This window comes from Salvelinus alpinus, chromosome 37 (genome assembly GCF_045679555.1).
Source record: "Salvelinus alpinus chromosome 37, SLU_Salpinus.1, whole genome shotgun sequence".
NCBI classification, from domain to species: domain Eukaryota; kingdom Metazoa; phylum Chordata; class Actinopteri; order Salmoniformes; family Salmonidae; genus Salvelinus; species Salvelinus alpinus.
Genome location: NC_092122.1, coordinates 13101880 through 13123361, shown reverse-complemented (window position 1 = coordinate 13123361; position 21482 = coordinate 13101880). Strand labels below are relative to the sequence as shown.

General features: G+C 43.5%; 1 protein-coding gene and 1 pseudogene across 1 annotated transcript; both read right to left on the bottom strand.

The window, feature by feature from the left end:
* Window positions 1–226: 226 nt before the first annotated feature.
* Window positions 227–12308, bottom strand: LOC139565713 (probable polypeptide N-acetylgalactosaminyltransferase 8; annotated as a pseudogene).
* Window positions 10924–19642, bottom strand: LOC139565835 (dual specificity tyrosine-phosphorylation-regulated kinase 4-like). The gene is made up of 14 exons (XM_071386440.1): window positions 18861–19642; window positions 17999–18088; window positions 16907–17080; window positions 16629–16743; window positions 16271–16434; window positions 16007–16143; window positions 15746–15886; window positions 15407–15545; window positions 15170–15251; window positions 14878–15050; window positions 14698–14758; window positions 14054–14183; window positions 13445–13635; window positions 10924–13250 (listed from the first exon to the last, which is right to left on the bottom strand). The coding sequence occupies exons 1-14, from the start codon at window positions 18915–18917 to the stop codon at window positions 12973–12975; spliced, it is 1932 nt and encodes a 643-aa protein (XP_071242541.1). The 5' UTR covers window positions 18918–19642; the 3' UTR covers window positions 10924–12972.
* Between the last annotated feature and the right edge of the window lie 1840 nt (window positions 19643–21482).

The window sequence follows — 21482 nt, the reverse complement described above, 5'->3', positions numbered from 1 at the left end:
AAAAGTAAAGCGGTCTGAATATTTTCCGAATGCGCTGTATAACTCCCTCCCTGCCACCGAAGCTGTAAGAGAGAGAGAACTCATAGAGAAATCCCTGAGCAGTCGAGGACGGGTCTTCTTCAAAACTACACTGATGTCAACTCAGCTCTATATGATGTCAATGCAGAAAAATATTCTATGACCCTCTATGGTGAAAATCTACAGTGAATCAATAACAAACCACAAATGAGCGTAAATACAGGAATCATATTTATTATTTCTTTGCAATTACATTCATGACCAAGGACAACACAGCTCAATAGCATTCCACATTCTGTGAAGAAACTGTACATCTGTCCCCATGAAGCTATGTCCAACCAACAGCTCACTAAGATCACACAGTCATCTCACTGCTGACCACTGATGGGCTTTTCAAAGCGTAATGACAATGCTGTGTTCATAAAGAAGTGGGAAGGTGGTAATTACCAGTTGTGAAGTCGTAAATATCAGTTGAATGCATTCACGTGCTTTCAACTCGTTGATAAACTCAGATTGGCTAATGGCCAACAAGCTGCGTCAACCATAAACTGTAAGTACAGCTATCATGTTTGTACAAAAATGATAGTGTTCAAAAACTTTGTAAATAATGTTTTGTTGTTGCATTTAACTGTTGATAATGCCGTTAAAGAGGTCATTTCCTTAGTAGATGTCGGAGCTCAGGGATGATAGACGAGTTTCCCACTGGTAATTACCAGTTGGAGGGGTGTTCAAGTGGATTTTACGAATCGTATGTGGTAAATACCACCTTCCCACGTGCTTATGGTCGCAGCATAACTCCTATAGTCCTGCTGTATTGCCTCTGGTACAGTAGGCCTAACTATCTCAGTGTATCAGAAGTCTTTTATCACGTTCCGTATTTTAACAGTGCTGCCCACTGCACTCCTGAATGATGAGCTGGTAGTAAGTGTCCTCCCCTGGGGCAATCTCCAGACATCTCTTTGTCTGTCTGTTCTGGATGGCTTTTCCCTGTAAAACACAGCAAACATTCCACTGTACAACATCACACTAAAGTCAAAGACATCTCCCATGTTTCCAACAGTTTATAAGCATCAATTTCCCTATTTCATGTTGGAGTGCTTGCCTGTTGAAATTCCCAGAGCATGTGGAATCCTTTCTGCTTGGCCTCCTTGCATTCATACAGTCCTGGGGTTCGAGTGCCAATGTCCATCAGACAGCGATTACTGTTGTACTTGTGAGACTTGATGCCTCCAATGAAGATCTCCCCGCTGGCTCGATAATAACAGTTCTGGACAGAGAGGATAGATATTTTGACTTTTCTGTATCTGTGGTATTGACAGTACTTTGCATTGTGGTATGGGTTGAATCCCGGCTCTGCTATGGGATGGACCATATTATACAATTGGCTACATTCTAAAATACTAAGCAATAATTCTACAAACCTGTGGACCAAAATAATGGCATTCATATAAAATAGGTGTGTTCCCCGGAACTGGGCCTTGATCTATACAGAGATCCGTCTTCAGGTCATTGACCAGCTGTTGATTTTATGGACCAAGATTAAACAGTTATAAAAGTGCAAATTCCTATCATGATAATGAGTTGGATGTATGACCCTGCATCCTATTGAAGAAATAATTCTATGCACCAATCACAGTTGGTGAGGAAATCATTCCAAAACAGTAACATTATAGCATCACTCACAGCTCCATAACCAAGCAAGTCACCCAGGGGGTCTAACATTGGATACACATTGTCCAGATACCACTGGAAGGGTTTGCAGTTCAGACTCTTTCTCAACTTCTTCCTCTCTGAAACATCCCCAATGTCTATGCCATGATCCTGTGGTGAGAAAGAGGAAGATTTCTAAATCAGAAACACAGGCTATGTGAGCAATCCACCTATTATCCACTTGATGATGGCTTACCAAATCAAATCAAATTTTATTTGTCACATACACATGGTTAGCAGATGTTAATGCGAGTGTAGCGAAATGCTTGTGCTTCTAGTTCCGACAATGCAGTAATAACCAACAAGTAATCTAACCTAACAATTCCACAACTACTACCTTATACACACACAAGTGTAAAGGGATAAAGAATATGTACATAAAGATATATGAATGAGTGATGGTACAGAACGGCATAGGCAAGATGCAGTAGATGGTATAGTGTACAGTCTATACATATGAGATGAGTAATGTAGGGTATGTAAACATAAATGGCATACTTTAAAGTGGCTAGTGATACATGTATTACATAAAGATGGCAAGATGCAGTAGATGATATAGAGTACAGTATATACATATACATATGAGATGAGTAATGTAGGGTATGTAAACATTATATTAAGTGGCATTGTTTAAAGTGGCTAGTGATACATTTTTACATAATTTCCATCAATTCCCATTATTAAAGTGGCTGGAGTTGAGTCAGTATGTTGGCAGCAGCCACTAAACGTTAGTAATGGCTGTTTAACAGTCTGATGGCCTTGAGATAGAAGCTGTTTTTCAGTCTCTCGGTCCCTGCTTTGATGCACCTGTACTGACCTCGCCTTCTGGATGATAGCGGGGTGAACAGGCAGTGGCTCGGGTGGTTGTTGTCCTTGATGATCTTTATGGCCTTCCTGTGACATCGGGTGGTGTAGGTGTCCTGGAGGGCAGGTAGTGCCCCCAGTGATGCGTTGTGCAGACCTCACTACCCTCTGGAGAGCCTTACGGTTGTGGGCGGAGCAGTTGCCGTACCAGGCGGTGATACAGCCCGACAGGATGCTCTCGATTGTGCATCTGTAGAAGTTTGTGAGTGCTTTTGGTGACAAGCCGAATTTCTTCAGCCTCCTGAGGTTGAAGAGGCGCTGCTGCGCCTTCTTCACAACGCTGTCTGTGTGGGTGGACCAACTCAGTTTGTCCGTGATGTGTACACCGAGGAACTTAAAACTTTCCACCTTCTCCACTACTGTCCCGTCGATGTGGATAGGGGGGTGCTCCCTCTGCTGTTTCCTGAAGTCCACAATCATCTCCTTTGTTTTGTTGACGTTGAGTGTGAGGTTATTTTCCTGACACCACACTCCGAGGGCCCTCACCTCCTCCCTGTAGGCCGTCTCGTCGTTGTTGGTAATCAAGCCTACCACTGTAGTGTCGTCCGCAAACTTGATGATTGAGTTGTAGGCGTGCATGGCCACGCAGTCGTGGGTGAACAGGGAGTACAGGAGAGGGCTCAGAACGCACCCTTGTGGGGCCCCAGTGTTGAGGATCAGCGGGGTGGAGATGTTGTTACCTACCCTCACCACCTGGGGGCGGCCCGTCAGGAAGTCCAGGACCCAGTTGCACAGTGCGGGGTCGAGACCCAGGGTCTCGAGCTTGATGACGAGTTTGGAGGGTACTATGGTGTTAAATGCTGAGCTGTAGTCGATGAACAGCATTCTCACATAGGTATTCCTCTTGTCCAGATGGGTTAGGGCAGTGTGCAGTGTGGTTGCGATTGCGTCGTCTGTGGACCTATTGGGTCGGTAAGCAAATTGGAGTGGGCTTAGGGTGTCAGGTAGGGTGGAGGTGATATGGTCCTTGACTAGTCTCTCAAAGCACTTCATGATGACGGAAGTGAGTGCTACGGGGCGGTAGTCGTTTAGCTCAGTTACCTTAGCTTTCTTGGGAACAGGAATAATGGTGGCCCTCTTGAAGCATGTGGGAACAGCAGACTGGGATAAGGATTTATTGAATATGTCCTTAAACACACCAGCCAGCTGGTCTGCGCATGCTCTGAGGACGCGGCTGGGAATGCCGTCTGGGCCTGCAGCCTTGCGAGGGTTAATACGTTTAAATGTTTTTCTCACCTCGGCTGCAGTGAAGGAGAGGCCGCAGGTTTTGGTAGCGGGCCGTGTCAGTGGCACTGTATTGTCCTCAAAGCGAGCAAAAAAGTTATTTAGTCTGTCTGGGAGCAAGACATCCTGGTCCGCGACGGGGCTGGTTTTCTTTTTGTAATCCGTGATTGACTGTAGACCCTGCCACATACCTCTTGTGTCTGAGCTGTTGAATTGCGACTCTACTTTGTCTCTATACTGGGACTTAGCTTGTTTGATTGCCTTGCGGAGGGAATAGCTACACTGTTTGTATTCGGTCATGTTTCCGGTCACCTTGCCCTGGTTAAGCAGTGGTTCGCGCTTTGTTTCACGCGAATGCTGCCATCAATCCACGGTTTCTGGTTTGGGAATGTTTTAATCGTTGCTGTGGGTACGACATCGTCAATGCACTTTCTAATGAACTCGCTCACCGAATCAGCATATTCGTCAATGTTGTTGTTGGACGCAATGCGGAACATATCCCAATCCACGTGATCGAAGCAGTCTTGAAGCGTGGAATCAGATTGGTCGGACCAGCGTTGAACAGACCTGAGCACGGGAGCTTGCTGTTTTAGTTTCTGTTTGTAGGCTGGAAGCAACAAAATGGAGTCGTGGTCAGCTTTTCCGAAAGGAGGGCGGGGGAGGGCCTTATATGCGTCGCGGAAGTTAGTATAACAATGATCCAAGGTTTTACCAGCCCTGGTAAAAGATCCACAATCGATATGCTGATAGAATTTAGGGAGTTTTGTTTTCAGATTAGCCTTGTTAAAATCCCCAGCTACGATGAATGCAGCCTCAGGGTGTGTGGTTTCCAGTTTACAAAGAGTCAGATAAAGTTCGTTCAGGGCCATCGATGTGTCTGCTTGGGGGGGAATATATACGGCTGTGATTATAATCGAAGAGAATTCCCTTGGTAGATAATGCGGTCGACATTTGATTGTGAGGAATTCTAAGTCAGGTGAACAGAATGACTTGAGTTCCTGTATGTTGTTATGATCACACCACGTCTCGTTGATCATAAGGCATACACCCCCGCCCCTCTTCTTACCAGAAAGATGTTTGTTTCTGTCAGCGCGATGCGTGAAGAAACCAGCTGTCTCTCGAGTGAGCCATGTTTCCGTGAAGCAAAGAACGTTACAATCCCTGATGTCTCTCTGGAATGTTACCCGTGCTCGGATTTCATCAACCTTATTGTCAAGAGACTGGACATTGGCGAGTAGTATGCTAGGGAGTGGAGCGCGATGTGCCCGTCTCCGAAGCCTGACCAGGAGACCGTCTCGTTTGCCCCTTTTACGGCGACGTTGTTTAGGGTCACCGGCTGGGATCAGATCCATTGTATTGGGTGGAAGGCAAAACACAGGATCTTCTTTGGGAGAGTCATATTCCTGGTTGTAACGATGGTGAGTTGACGTTGCTCTTATATTCAGTAGTTCCTCCCGACTGTATGTAATGAAACCTAAGATTACCTGGGGTACCAATGTAAGGAATAACACATAAAACAACAAAATACTGCATAGTTTCCTAGGAACGCGAAGCGAGGCGGCCATCTCGGTCGGCGCCGGAGGTTAGAGATCATCATTTTACATAGATCCTATGATCTTTATTATGGCATTGAGTAATAGACCATTTTATAATATTGACTGTCTAGTCTACTTATTTTCATTCACAAAGCATGCATAACAGCGATGATTGTTATTCCATAGGAGCAGCTGAACAAAACCTAATTTTTAGAATGGTTTGTTGTGTACAGTACCTTCAGTGGGAGGTTCCAGGCGATGTTGACATTATGTTTGTATTCATCCATCCAGACCTCAGCCACTCTCAGAGCATTCCTCTTCATTGTAATGCTCAGATCTGGGAGATAGGGTTTATGGGCCCTCTCGATGTGGGCTATTTTAGAACAAGGTATGACCTCGACACTTCCACCACACAGCCACACCTAGACACACCAAACACCAAGAGACAAGTACGAGTTTATAGATATGGACTGGATGTCTGGATGTTGGACGTAGATTGGTTTGTTCAGACTTAATCAAGAATTGAAAGTATCATGGTCAATTCTACACGGGGAGAATTGACATTCTTTTTAAAGAACAGAAAACGCGTAAATATTAGGTAAGATTTTCCTCCCGAAGCTGTGCTTTCCTTATCACCTATTCAAACAGGAATCATGAACAACTCACTTTCCTGGCTGTGACTCTGTAACGATCGTCCTGGGAAGAAGGTGACCAAAATGCAGCGTGGTAGGTGTTCATGTTATAAATGTAATCAAAACTGAACACTAAACAAAATAACAACGAGGAAGAACAAAAACGAAACAGGTCTGTCAGGTAATACACACAAAACAACTACCCACAACAAACAGGTGGAAAAAGGCTACCTAAGTATGGTTCTCAATCAGAGACAATGATAGACAGCTGCCTCTGATTGAGAACCACACACGGCCAAACAAAAAGAAATAGACAACATAGAACACCAGACATAGGATGCCCACCCCAACTCACGCCCTGACCAAACCAAAATAGAGACATAAAAAAGGAACTAAGGTCAGGGTGTGACAGACTCGTCTTTTTAGGCATACCACTCAGGTGTGAAGGACTCAAACATACACCACAGGGCCCAATCAAATGCATCTGCATATGGCCGATAATGTGTGATTGTCAAGTCATCGAAACACACTCTGTCAAACACCAGTGTCAACAACAACATGCGAGCTGCTCTGAGTGTCTCACTCTCTTCACCAGGCCCGGACGCTCTTCATGGATGAAAAAGATGTAGGTATTCCATTTCGCCTTTAGATCCTCTGTGAAAGCAGAGCAGACACTTGCATATCAGTTGAAAGCCACACCTAAGTTCAATCGAAATGTTAACAAATATAATTGCAAATGTTTCTAAGTAGAGAGCATAGACAAATTAAGCGAACCTGTCACGCCCTGGCCTTAGTTATCTTTGTTTTCTTTATTATTTTAGTTAGGTCAGGGTGTGACATGGGGGAAGTTTGTGTGTTTTTGTCTAGTCTAGGGTGTTTGTATTGTATAGGGGGTTTTGTAGAGTTCATGGGGTTGTGTTCAGTGTTGGTGTTTATGTAAGTCTATGGTTGCCTGGATTGGTTCTCAATCAGAGACAGCTGTCTATCGTTGTCTCTGATTGGGAGCCATATTTAAGGCAGCCATAGGCATTAGGTAGGTTGTGGGTAATTGTCTATGTTTGACATTAGTAGCTTGTGTCTGCACTTTCGTTTTGTAGCTTCACGTTGTTTTGTCTAGTTTGTGTTGGTGTTCGTGTTCGTTTCATCTTCTCAAATAAAAGAAGATGTATCTATATCACGCTGCGCCTTGGTCCTCTCTTTCACCTAAAAACGATCGTGACAGAACCATTGGAGCTGTGGTCATCCACCAGTATGATGTCTTTGAGCAGGCGTTGGGGGGTCTTGTCTATGATGCTGCGGACAGCTCTCTTGATGATTGACAGGGCCTCGTCCAAGTAGATCAACACCACGCTGATAGTGGGCAGGTCATGGGGGTACTGGTGATTAGCACACCTGACAGGCACAACAAAAACATTTGGTCTACCTCATATCATTCAGTCACTTCACCAAAGCTGCTGTTTCACTCTTAAATTTAGTCAATTTCAATGTCGTTGCGAGAGCTTGGAATGATACGGTTCTATCTACATTATTGTCACAATTGATTTATAGACAAAGCCTTGTTCTGTTCAATGATCTCTACCTATATAGTACTCTAAACACCCCAATCCATGTTGTTGAGTTTAAAAGAATGCAATATATAAATTGCTCACACCATTCAAACTAATGAGGGGTAGAACCTTGTTAGTTAGATAAAACCTTCTAATCCTATGGTCACGATTGCTCAAACTGCATTCACAGTGCTGGAGATAGATTTAACCTCGGATGGCCACAATGCAACAGACTGTGGTTACAATTAAAAAGTCTTGAGTTATCCATCATTTTTTGTGTAGAGGTGGCAGAGAGATGAGGAAAAGGATTTACTTAGGATCGCGAGTATCAGGGATTTCCCTGTTCAGGGGTAGTCTGTCACTCAGGAAGGCATTGTATACATACATCTGACACAGCCCCTCTGCCCTCTTTCTGCTCCTCCTCTGAGAGCTCATCACCCCAGCTTGTAAACAGAGCTGAGTTGGGGTACAACTTCTTCACCACCTTCCTCTCCTTCTTGACCTCGGTAGCCTTCACAGCCTGCCCCTCTTTCAGACTGATCCCGTTATTGACATTTCACTGTGGACACATGACAGCTGCTCATCAAACTATTATACATGTGGCACACAGACGTTGGTAGATCAAAATGTAACAAATGTTGTTCAACAAGCAACAGCATACAGGATTAAAGAACAATCTGAAATGATTATTTTATTAGATTCTTTGTTAGTTCATTTAAACCCTTTATTTAACTGAGAACAAATTCCCTTTTACAATCATCACTGTGAAGTGTGAAATAACTTACTGGGATCAACTCTAAATGTAGGCTCAGGCTAGATTCTAATGTGTTCCCAAACCCTCCCTCTAAATCTGCCCTACCAGCTACAACAGTGGCAGACTGCAGTCCAAGTGCAGTATGTGCAGTGGTGGAAAAGTACCCAATTTTCATACTTGAGTAAAAGTAAAGATACCTTAATAGAAAATTACTCAAGTTAAAGTGAAAGTCACACAGTAAAATACTAGTTGAGTAAAAGTCTAAAAGTGTTTGGTTTTAAATATACTTAAGTATCAAAAGTATAAATAACTTCAAATTGCTTATATACGCAAACCAGACGACACAATTTTCTTGTTGTAAATTGTTTACGGATAGCCAGGGGCACACTCCAACACCCAGACATAATCTGCAAACTAAGCAATTTGTGTTTAGTGAATCCGTCAGATCAGAGGCAGTAGGGATGACCAGGGATGTTCTCTTGATAAGTTAATGAATTGGAGCATTTTCCTGTCCTGCTAAGCATTCAAAATGTAACTAGTACTTTTGGGTGTCATGGAAAATGTATGGAGTAAAAAGAAAAAGAAATTCTTTAGGAATGTAGTGAAGAACAAGGTGCAGCGTTTAAAGTGTTCATGATTTAATCCAAAAAAACAATCAAACAAACAAAAACAGGAGCACGAAAGCGAACAGTTCTGTCAGGCAAACAAAACAGCTAAACAGAAAATAACTACCCACAAAACACAGGTGGGAAAAGGCTACCTAAGTATGGTTCTCAATCAGAGACAACGATTGACAGCTGCCTCTGATTGAGAACCACACCCGGCCAAAAACACATAGAAATAGAAAACATAGAACAAAAACATAGAATGCCCACCCCAACTCACGCCCTGACCAACCAAAATAGAGACATAAAAAGGATCTCTAAGGTCAGGGCGTGACAATAGTAAAGCACAGATACCCCCGAAAATGGCTTCAGTAGTACTTTAAAGTATTTTTACTTCAGTACTTTACACCGCTGAGTATGTGGACAGAGCTACTGGCATTTCCCTTCTAGGTAAGTCACAGTTAAATGAAGGATATTGAGACTTACCTAGCTTCTCGATCTTTTCCAGCCTCTTGAACATGTCCTGGCCCCTGATCGAGTCATTCTGACGGGCCCTCTGCAGTCTCTCCCCATGAGAATGAACCTCCCTCTTTATGGATGTGATGTAGAGGATTCCAGAAGCCATGGCCAGCAAAGGGGCCAGCCCTCGGACCCAGCCTCATCATCCCTCTGCGTGTGAGCGCTCAGCCTGGGGATACAGACAGGACGGCCTTCCTCTCTCACTCTCCGACTAAGATCCAGGCTCCCCTGAAAGGGGGGAGTGTGAGGTGCCCCATACCTGGCTGCCACTCACCAACACCTTTTTTAAATATTTGCACAACTGAACAGGTCAAAAACATGCACCTAATGGATCCAACCGTTCATTTGGCATTCAAGTCATTGTTGAGGCCAGGGAATAAATGCCAAAATCCACAATACTACAGGCTGCAAAGGTGGGGCTCTCTGAAAGTGATGGTCTTGGCTGTCACTAGCACTCTGTCTTGTAATTCAAACTCAAGCCCACAATGAAGAGTATCTGTAGCTCTTTCCATTCTAGAGTAACCGAAAATCTGGTTGACCACCTGCTTTAAGAGGTAACGGAGCAACCTGGTCTCAGAGCATTTCGTATTATTCCGTATGTAAATCCACGACACTCCGCTTAGTATGATATGTTGTTTCGTAAGGTATGTATTCATTTGTAGTTGTCCATCATCCATTTTATATGATACAGTATGTTACGAATTACAATTCGTATGATATGTCGCAAATTGCAATTCTTACAATATGTTATGAATTTGCAAGACGTATGATACTGTATGTACGAATTCCAATTAGCTAGGTGGATAACGCTAATGTTAGGGGGTGGCTAGCGTTAGCTAGGTTGGGATTTAAGGTTAGGTTAAAGGGTTAAGGTTAGGGGAAGAGTTATCTAACATGCTAAGTAGTTGCAAAGTAGCTAAAAAAGTAGTACTGTAGGTAGTTCGAAAGTTGCTAAAAAGCTAAAGTTGTCCATGAGATGAGATTCAAACATACAACCTTTGGGTTGCTAGACATTCACGTTATACACTCAACCAACCACCCTCCTTTTGTTCTTGCCTTAAGAGACCTTCTGTCTTATGTAACCATACCAAACGTAACATCTCATACAAGTTTTAGCATCCCGGATTTACTTTTAGTATGCTACGTCTAGTCTATGAGACCAGGCTGAATGGAGCATTGAAGTATATCTCAATTTCCCCTGTGTCTAACTTGCTCGCAGAGCTCAAACCAAGCAGCATGAGGGTCTGGATGCACAAGGTTAACCACTGACCCTGTCTGGTAAATGAGGATTGAGCATAGAATGTATGATCAATAGAGGCAGGGAACAATGATACTTTGTTAACTCTGTGATCACCATACCTTCTCTGCTTCCTCTGGCCTGTATGTTCACCCCTCACTCTACCTACATGGTAATGCTATATGTTGCTATCGTTTCATCAACTCATAAGCTGAATGTTTGAGTTACACAGCATTAAAATTATCAAAGGTCCAATCAAAAGGGGCAGAGGCAAGGAATATAAAACACCAATTTATTCAATTACATGTTCTTTCAATTACATGTTCATTAATTTTTTCACATCAATGTACAGTTCATCAGGTGGAATGCCCTCAATTCAATTACTTCCAAATAGACCCTAATGGTTGATTGTGAAATAATTTGGTTGAAATGAATGCACACACTTTCTTTTTGTTTTAGTACAGTACAATAAAATCAACAATGTCCTGGCATGCTATTATACGGACTTAGAGAAAGCAAAACAGTAATTCAGTACATCACACAATATCATCATTAAGGGCACCAGCTAATGTCTGTGGGGCTCTCTTAAATAACAATGTTCAGTGAGCACGGAAAAATAAACAAGAAAACCATTAAAATTACAATTGAAACATGGTAAAAAATATATATCTCATTGAAACATTGCCAATGTGACCTGGTTATGTACACATACAGTGCTTGAGATATATTACCACAAATATTTCATATACAGGTCACACCTTACACCAATAATTTAATCATAACAAAAGTGTAAAATGTACATTAAATTATGTACTGTTAAAAAGGAAATCTATTCCATTTCTGATCATGTTACAAATATAAACACTGTTTTAAAATTACTTTCTATAACTGGAGCAAGTGAAAAGCATCAGTACAAGTTGCCTTAAAGAAGTTTACAGAGAACAAAAAAAGTCTACTCTCCTTCATTTGGCCCAAGTTTTATTGAAGAAAGCTCAACATTGTAGCAAATTGTCCTTTTGTCAAAGTAAGAGAAGTTCATCAAAATAGATGGAACTGCTTTGATGAGGAATTAAGAGCTTTTTAAAATGAAGTTTGTGTGAGGAGGAGTAAAAAACAGATGATGCATTGTGGGTCAGAGGGAAGTCACTTTGGATGCTGAAAGGGACATTTGAATAACAAGTTGTGAGGATCACTGGTCAGAATATTCCTGTTTTGTAGACACTGGAAAACTTTGTATATGACAATGACGTATGAAGAATATCAAACCATCCAATCCCAGTCCAAGCTAGGCATTTCAGGTCATTAAAATAACATTCATCTTCATTGACCACTTGAGGGCCCTGTTGTTGAGGTAAAAGTTGTTGTCAGGTGGACAGCAATTTTTCTGACTTATAAGTAATTGTAATTTTATTCAGGAAAATTATTAATTTTCATAATAAACTAGTAATGAAACATACTATGGTCAACAACCACAAATTATTGAGTCAAAGTCAAACTCCATAAACATGGTAAACTCTGAGTAATCTCTAGGGGAGTTTGTGCACTTTAGTGCTTTACGTTTTTCCACTATCACCATCATCTCTGCATGGGAGATGCTTTGTGCTGCTAAGAGCCTTAAACATCGCATCCATGGCACGTGCAACTCCTTGGGCTTGCCATGCATATTTCAGTGCAAACAGGTGGCAGGGCTTAACCTGTGTATATTTCGGGTCAGACGTCTGTGTTGTCAAAGCCAAAACGTCAATGCCAGTAGAAAACGTGCAGGGAATTAGCCTACTCAAAGAGCTTTAAACCTCTGGCAAAATGACATTAAATGTTGCTCGGCCTAACCTGGCTAGACCGAGAGTGGAAAACAGGCCAATCTGGGCATTGATCTGGGTTCTAAGCTAAGGGATCCCATTTTAAACTAATGCAAGTGACCTGTGCTACTTTCCAAGCTTATGACAAGTGAATATGGCCACATAGATGCAGTAAGTCCATTTGTGACTACTGCAATAACAGAGAAGACCAACAGTTGCTGATACACAGCTCATTACCAAAAGACCCACCAAAGACTGTGTTCCAAAGACGTCTCCTGCAGCTAGACAGAGTTCAAGCACTAAACATATGATTGGACAAGGAAATAAATTCTATAGTGCAGCACAAATATAACAAATTGATAACCCACTACATCTACAAAACAGGATATACTCCAACCATGACCCCCATTTAATGTTATTAATATGTGTCTTATGTTTGACCTCCGATGATATTAACCCCGATGTGACCTATGCATCCCCCCTCCCCTCAACCCCCTCCCAGCCCCAAGCCCTCTGTCCCTGTGGCCTTTATGTGATGGGGGACAGGCCCTGCTGGTGCTCCAGACTGTCACTGTCTGCAGTGTGCTCCAGCGGGGGCCTGATGACGATGTGGACTGATCTCTCCCTGGGTACCTCCTGCTTGCTGCTGCTAACAGCCCTGGTGCTCTTGGTCCTGCCCTCGCCCATCTGGCCCTCAGCCAAAGCCCCGATTGGACACAAGCGCTCGGCGGACGCCAGCTTCACAGAGTTCTCTCTCTTGGGCCTGTCTGTGGCATTGGAGAACGGGCTGGAGAATGCCTTGTCAACTGCGTCAGAGAGGGGGAAGTAAGATGCCTGTTACTTCATGTACATCATAGAGATGTGGAGTCAATTTAGTCTTTGTGTCAATCTGCCACTCTCAAAGTGTAAAAAATGCCTAATGAAGATTTTATTTTTTACATGCAAACACATACATATGAGAAGGCATGGTGTTAGTATGGTAGATGACTGCTCCTCTTACCTATCCTGTTGATAAGGGCTGGTTTGTGGGAAATATGCTGCTCTATCTTGTTGTTGTTCTCCACGTTGCTGAGGCTCTCGCTGGGCCTTCTCACGGTGCGGGTCTTGGGCCGAAACTTGTTGGAGCGTGCCTCCTGGATCCACTCATGCTGCATGGCCTCGTCGGGCGTCATGCGCTTCTTAGGGTCCCACCTGACAGAGAGAAGAGAGTCAGTCAGAGGGAAAATCCCAATTGCATACTCCTCACGTCCTCTCTTCTTCTGAAAACCAATCGGAGGAGAAAATCAGAGGTCCCTCCCCTCTGACCTTCTCCTGCATTGAGTTTTGAGATGTATCTTGAGGAGAGAGAAGAAAGGACGTGAGGAGTATGCAAATGAGATTCTCCCAGAGAACCAGAGGTAAAACCACACACTGGGCTTCCTTGTAGATTTAAATCTCAATGGGCCTCACCTGGAGGAGTAAAGGGTAGATAATCTTAAATCAATAATAATGCGAAAGAGGGCTCACTTCACCTGACAGTTTAACATGATTCCTTACTATTAGTAATATTTGAGATTGGGTGATTCTATGGCTGTGTTATTGACAGGTGTACAGTATGTACAGTACATACGTGAGACAGCGTTTGATGAAATCCAGAAAGAGAGGATCGTTGGTCTTCAGGACACTGGCCAGATCCTTGGAGTTGGGCCGTCTCTTTCTCCCCTTGCTGTTGGTGATGTTCCTGGGGTTGCCCTTGGAATCTGCACAATCACAACCAATGATTAATCAACGAGAGGATCTCTTACTAAGAATTATAAACTGGGTAGTTTGGGTTCTGGATGCTGATTGGCTGAAACAGCATTTCAACCGTCTGTATATCAGACAATATACCACGGTTGTGACATAAACATACTTGTTTACTGTTCTATTTATGTTGGTAACCAGTTTACAATAGCAATACGGCACCTCGGGGGTTTGTGGTATATGGTCAATATACCACGGCTAAGAGCTGTATTCAGGCACTCCCTTTCACGTTGTGCATAAGAACAGCCCTCAGCTGTGTTATATGGCCATTATACCACACTCCCTCAGGCTTATTGCTTAATTAAACACCATATGACACTAAAATTATGCAAATCCCTACATCAGCAATGTATACATTTAACAGTGATCCTATTGGTACATCAGTAGAAGTGAAAGGTCTCAGTTAAACAGAATTTCCATCGAACAGTCAAAGAGAAAACCATGTGACTGCACTAGATCAAAAATGCTTACCAAAAAATTGCCTTTTCCTGGTCGCTGTCGACAATAAATCATTTGGAGGCATTCCCAGCACCTGAGAACAAATCAGACAAACACACCCAGTGAGTAATACATCTACGTTGCTCGCCAAACCACAAGGTTGAAAGAGCCATTAACAAAGAGAGCATGATATTGTAGGTACTAGGTAGGTACCTCCATGATGCAGGCAATCTGCTCCACCTCACTCTCCCCAGGGAAGAGGGGGAAGCCAGTGTAGAGCTCAGCCAGGATGCAGCCAAAGCTCCACATGTCGATGGCCATGCTGTAGGAATGGCCCAGGAGCACCTCTGGGGAACGGTAGAAGCGGCTTTGGATGTAGGTGTAAACTGTGGAGGAGAGACAGGAATTAGGTATGCTATAATGTGATGCTATAATGAGGTCGTGCCCCCTGTTTGCCTACTTGATCTAACCTTACATTAGAAAACATACAAACTAAGACACTCACCTCTCTGCTGCTCGTAGCAGCTGGAACCAAAGTCAATGACCTTGATGTTACCTTGGCCTTTGTGTGACAGAAGAATGTTTTCCTGGAAAATAAACACCCAAGTATGAGCACATTCTCTCCATCTCCTGTGGCACCATTAAACTAAACCAACAAGGAATATGTTTGCAAATATGCTTCACTTTTCATTATGTAATGTTAAGGTTGTTAGGGGTTAAAGGTCATGGCTAGGGGTCATACCGGTTTTAGGTCACAGTGGATGATCTTCTCTTTGTGCAGCATCTGCAGGCACTTGAGGAGGGAGTAGGCAAAGCGGCACACCAGGATCTGGCTGAAGCCCTGGAAGTTGTTCTTCTTGATCAGTTCGTACAGGTTCACTCTACACGGTCAAAGATAAGCAAACATCCTTTAGATTTAAATGCCCAAATAATCTTCATACTACATGTTTACCTCCTGTGTATGAAATATAGCAGAAGTATTCTCTCCTGAACTAAATCAACAAATAACAAAAAGGTATTATTGTATTTCTGAATATGATCTTATCTTTGGCCCTACAGTGTCAGTGTCCGTCAATCCTACCCCAGGAGTTCGAAGGAGATGCAGAGATGGTTCCGGAAGTAGAAGTGCTCCTTCATGTGAATGACGTTGTGTTGGTTGTCTCTGTCCTTCCTTCTCAACGCATCCAGGATCTTCAACTCCACCATGGCCTGGTGGTGGAACCTGCAGCCAATCATAACAGAGAAGCAGTGTCATAACATGTGTCATAGCATGTTATTAGTGAAAGGTTGGTATTTGACAACCCAGCTGTGCTACGATATGCTAGCTAGTGGCATTAGTCACCTTTTCTTGTTGCGAATGACCTTGATGGCGACAAGTTCAGTGGTCTTGTGATCCAGGCACTTCAGGACCTGTCCGAAGGATCCTTTTCCGATCACCTCCAGCACCTCAAACCGGAAGCCTATGTGGTCATGCGCGACCTGCAGAGAAAAGGGTATAATTTACTTTAAAGCAATACTGCAAAAACTGAAACTCTATATGGCACTAAAACTGGTTCTGAAATTCACAGTTTCTTTACTGCCATCTTTGTGCCCATTTTTATGTTACCTTAAGATAGCCTCCGCTCTCATCGTCGTAGCCAGAGTTGTGTGGCAGGCTGGGGGAACCCTCCATCTTCTTGGCATCCAGGCCCAGGTACCAGACCTCGGAGTAGTCCATGATCTCCTCCTGCTCATGCTCAGTCAGACGAACTTTGAACGCCTTCAGGACCTCTGTATAGGAGGGAAAGGAAATTCCTGTCAGCAAATCCCAGTTTGCATTTGTTTCTTCCTGATTAATAAGATCAAGGGACAGAAAACTCTTTCTCCTTTAGAATTGCCAATACTAATCTCCAACACCAGCAACTTCCACCAACGCTTCCCTACTCTCCAACTCAGGCCTAGTCCTACCCTTAGCCCACACACACCTGCAGGAGACATGGGCAGATTGTGTCCCTCAATATTCCTCTCCTGCTCCTGATTGTTCTTCCTGTTGATGGACTCTGGCAGACTCTCCACTGTGGAGCTCCGTAATCTCTCATCCTGTCAATTACAAAACATACAGGAAATTAACTAGTTGCAGAGGTTTTGCATGGTAACAATTTAACACTGTTAGAATTTCTCAGTGGAATGTTTCATTGCTTCAATATACTAGGCTCTAAGTACATAATACCAAGAGATTAGCCTACTTGTAACAAGGACTCACCTGGAAGCTTTCCTGGTGCCTGGTTCCTGAAAGCTGCCTATCACAGGTGTTTTGCAGGCCCTTGCTGGTGATGTGGGGCAGGATGCTTTCGGACTGGTGATGGTGCTTGGCATTGTTTACAACCAAGGGCTTAGTATCCAGCTTGGGCAGGGTGCCTTTGCCCGAGCCACAGTTCTACAGCCAGAACAAGAGAGAGCGGGAGAGAGGGAGGCAGAGAGAGAAGGACCCACATTTAGAGGGTCATCCAGGTTAAATCTACAGAGATAATACAGGTGTTGTTACATAACGAGGTTTGAGGCACTGGGTGTTTCTAGTTTTCCTGCTGATTCTGTAATGAGGCAGCAAGTAGCCTGTGGTGCCCAGAAAGGGCATAGAGTTACCTGCAAGGGCGAGAGTGAAGCAGGCTCTAAAGCCTTGGAGGTCTGCTTTTCGACAGAAGCTTTCACTGCAGCCCGACTCGGAGTCTCTCTCTCCATGTATTTTTCCTTCACTCTCTCTTGTTTATAGGCTGCTAGTCTTTCTCAGTACTCTATGTAACACATCCTCTCAAAAGCTGCCCAAAAGGCTAGGTTATACCAGGGCACCACCTCTGACTGAAGGATAGAGCTGTGCTGTAGTTACAGTAGTATGGCTCTCGTGGCCTGATTGATTTGAACTGAAACAGCGCTGCCAAATTGAGAGGGGAGTTTCTATTAATAGAACGCACTGTTTAATCTCCAGGGCTTTACTGCAGTCTCTGCAAGATTAATTATTCATAAAGAGCTATATATAGCAACATGGTACCGAAGACAGTTACCTCTGCACCCGGCCAGCCCGTTTTCACACTCTGTTATTATGAACATTTAATCGTTTGGGATAAGGAAAATGACTTTTAATCTTAAAACTCAGGATCCACAATTCACAACTGCTGATAACTACCCTGCTCCATCTTTTCAGAGGTGCGGGCTGGGCAGTTGCATCATACAGTATTCCCCTACAGCTCACACTAGTCATAGTACTCCCCCACACGACCAGATCATGACACAGTCATCGTATTCCCCCGCACACCCACAGACAAGAGCAGAATACTGGAGGAGCAGGGAGTAGGTTTACCTGCTGCTGCTGGTAGGCCCGGCTGGACCCAAGGCGTGTGCATTCAGGCTGGAGTTTGTGTTGCTGGGAGTAGGCATCGGGCCTCCCTGTCTGTGGGGATTGGACGAGAAAAGGATGTCATATAATATGAGCTAGCTGAAGATGAACACACTCGTGCACACACCTACACATAGGCACACATTATTTTGCTTGGCCCCAGCACTCACACGTGCGCACATGCACACACACACCAACTGCATATAGAAAATCTATGAAGGCCAACGTTCTAATTAAATTACAATGTATTTTTAGAACTAGCGATGATTCTAACATGTGGTTCATATGCAGCTGTAGTTAATACTGCATAAATGCATAGGGGGGGGGGGGGGGGGGGGGGGTATTCCACTATGGCTACAGTAGGCACATTAAGCCCGTTTTTGAATACTGCAATATAAAAATGTGCAGTACCCCAAATATATTGTGAATCCAGTGCTGACACCAGCTATGTGTCAGCCGTGACAAACAGATCATATTAACCCAGTAGACCCCAGGAAGCTAATGATCCATTCCTGAGCACACCAAGCTGTAGATCATGGGGATTGAAGTGGGTTAGTCCATCTGAAGGTCAGTGGAACCATGAGACCATGGGAGTAATTATGTCAACGCATTGACATCTGATTCTGAAATCCGCTGGAAAGTGTTTTCAGACCTAATTACTGACTGTCCAGTACAGTCTGTACAGTACACTTAAAGTTAGCGATGAAAGAGTGCAGAGGTTCCAAATAGAGTACTGTGAAATTAAACAAAATGCCAAAAAAGCCAATGTTGAATTTGTATCCAATAAGCTACACAAAACAAAGCAATAGCATGCTTTATAACTCACCTTGATATGAATTTCTGGAAACATTGCTTTATAACCCGGGTGAATTCCAATTATCATCGAGAGTCACTCCTAGTTGGTCCACGTGAGCGCACAGCTTCAAAACATTCCCAGGCTCAATTTTATTCCCGAGTAAACGCAGAAACCAATATTCCGCTTCGCATCAAAACGACGTTGGGGCTCGGTGGAAACTGCAGAGTAGTGCTGCTGAATAGTAATATTGGAAAAAGCTTTGTCAGCCGAAGATTATGGAGAGTGTGCACGCTGTTGTTAGCCTGACGCGCATATCGTCGGAGAGCCACCTGTTGGGGTATTCTACGGTCACAGCTTATTCCACATCGACAAGCGACACCTTGGACTCCCGGTATAGATTGTTTGTCAATTCATTCAACTGTCCAACTCCGCAGACTCCTCAGTCATAACTTTCCAAGCATGAGAATCAACATTGCGCGTAAAACCGTTATGCTGCTGGTAGCCTATAGAACCATGTACAGTATTTGCCAAATCCTCCAGCAAAACAAAATCCATCGACAGTTTGTGACCATGCTCAAACAACAACAAATCCCCCCTCTCTAGCCCCTGTATGACAACATTTGTTCTTAAGTCCCCAAATCCTTGGGTTCAGTCTTCGCGGTATTTTATCTCATCGTGTAGGCCTACTGTAGAGAATGAGATGCACCCACACTGGTTCAATGCTCACGTGTCAGACTCACTGTCCGGGAACTGAAACTCAGAGAAACACTGCTGAGTAGCAACCACACATCTGAGGTTATTGATTACTACTTCACTTTAGTCTCCCACGAAGGTACCATCAAAATAACCACATTAAACATCGAATATTTAATGATTCACAACAGCTTTACATTTGTAAAGATATTTAGTTGTAAAAATGCAATTGTCAAAAACGGTACTAAATCATCAAATGTTTAATCATTGGATCCGTTTTTAAATCACACACACAGCTATGTCTTACTATACTTGTGAGGACTTTTTTGGGGGACCAACAATTGATTGCCATTCAAAATCCTATTTTCCCTAACCCTAAACCTTAGCCTAAAACAGCCTTTTTATAGAGGACCGGCATGCCCTCACTTCTCAAAATGTTCGTTGGTTTACCAATCTTGTGAGGACTTCTGGTACAGGTATTGTAAAAAACGAATGCACGCACACACACACACACACACACACACACCTTATAATTGAAAGTGAATTTCACATCAAGGCAAACCATGTGCTAGCTCATCCAGAGTGGAGAATCCTTTGAGATGTGGAGGAGAGCCATCCACACCTTCACATGATTCATCCTACATACCCCACGCGTGAAGTGGGTGGTACAGTATGTTCTACTGAAGCCTACGTCGGCACGGTCAGTCATCTCGGGGGTAGACACGACTACATAACTGGTCGTTTCATAACACGTTTTTTTTTAGTGCTGACAGAAAATAGCTGTTTTCTTTCCATTGCTACCCAGTGTATTTCTCTCACCTTTGATATACCATCCATATATGTTTTTTTTTTGCCATTACACAAGCTGCAGTCTCCATGGTGATATGATTTCCAGCTTCAGTCCACAATATTGAAGATGCGTATACAGTCACAACCAGTCCTCACTAGTAAGCCTCCAGCCTTTATCTGTTCATGGCTATAGGCTAAGCACAATAATTGTTATGAAGAGTGTTTTCTTAATGCAGTGTAGCAGTTTTACCTCAACTGCACTATTGGGCAAAGGGTCATTGTCCACACTACTTTTTGACACTATTTTTTGGCTTATAACACTAGACCAACTGGAAACAATTGCGCAAAGGTAAAACATAGCCCTTTTTATTTTCTAGTGGAAACAAAGGTGTGTTTTTCCTGCAGCATGATGGAGTGCACCACTAGACCTGTGTTGTTGTAGGTGGGTGTTTATTCTCTAACTTTAGTAGTAGGAGGCATCCAAGGCTAAGGAGTATGGAGGGACCACCCACTGGTCTAATCCAGATCAGGCTAAATCCCATTAGTAGCCTGCCCTGGACTGACTGCCAGAGACACAGAGAGGAAAACCACTATGGAAGGAGCAGAGCTAGGAGCATAAGCACTGTGGTGGACATCAATAGCAACACAACCCTGAGAGCACACAATGCAGTGTTAACTATAGCAATAGAACTAAAACACAGTGGCCAAGCCTACATCTCTATTGTTTAGACCTCCACACACAAACCAAATGCCCTTCATGCAGTTTGAATTTCTATGATCGAGTCCAAGGTAAATCCAACAATAACTAAGAGCATTCAATAACAACCACCTCTTCAACTGCTGATCCAAATAAAGTCAAAACAGGCATTAGTAATCAGCCCTGTTTTGAGTCTTACCCTGTCATCTTCATGTCCCAGAACAGGCCGGGGACAGATAGGCTTGGCCCGTGTAGCTGGCCTTTCCCAAGGACCCATACTATAACACAGATTGTATCTGCTTCTATCTGCGTACAGAGTCAATTAGACAAAATATTGTCTTGAGTAGACTAATCTGGCACTGCTGGCTTTACCCTAAACAGTACTGTCTGTCAGGGGTCAGAACCGGTCTAACCTTGCTGGTCAGAGTGAACTCTATCCTTTTGACTGAGCAGTGGTGGTGACACAACTGTCC

Coding starts and splice junctions, on each gene's coding strand:
- LOC139565835 (XM_071386440.1), bottom strand. CDS start 18,917: ATGATAATTGGAATTCACCCGGGTTATAAAGCAATGTTTCCAGAAATT. Junction 16,435..16,628: donor TCTGCCCATGTCTCCTGCAG/GTGTGTGTGGGC, acceptor CCTCCTATACAG/AGGTCCTGAAGGCGTTCAAA. Junction 13,636..14,053: donor TTCATCAAACGCTGTCTCAC/GTATGTACTGTA, acceptor TCTCTCTGTCAG/GTGGGACCCTAAGAAGCGCA.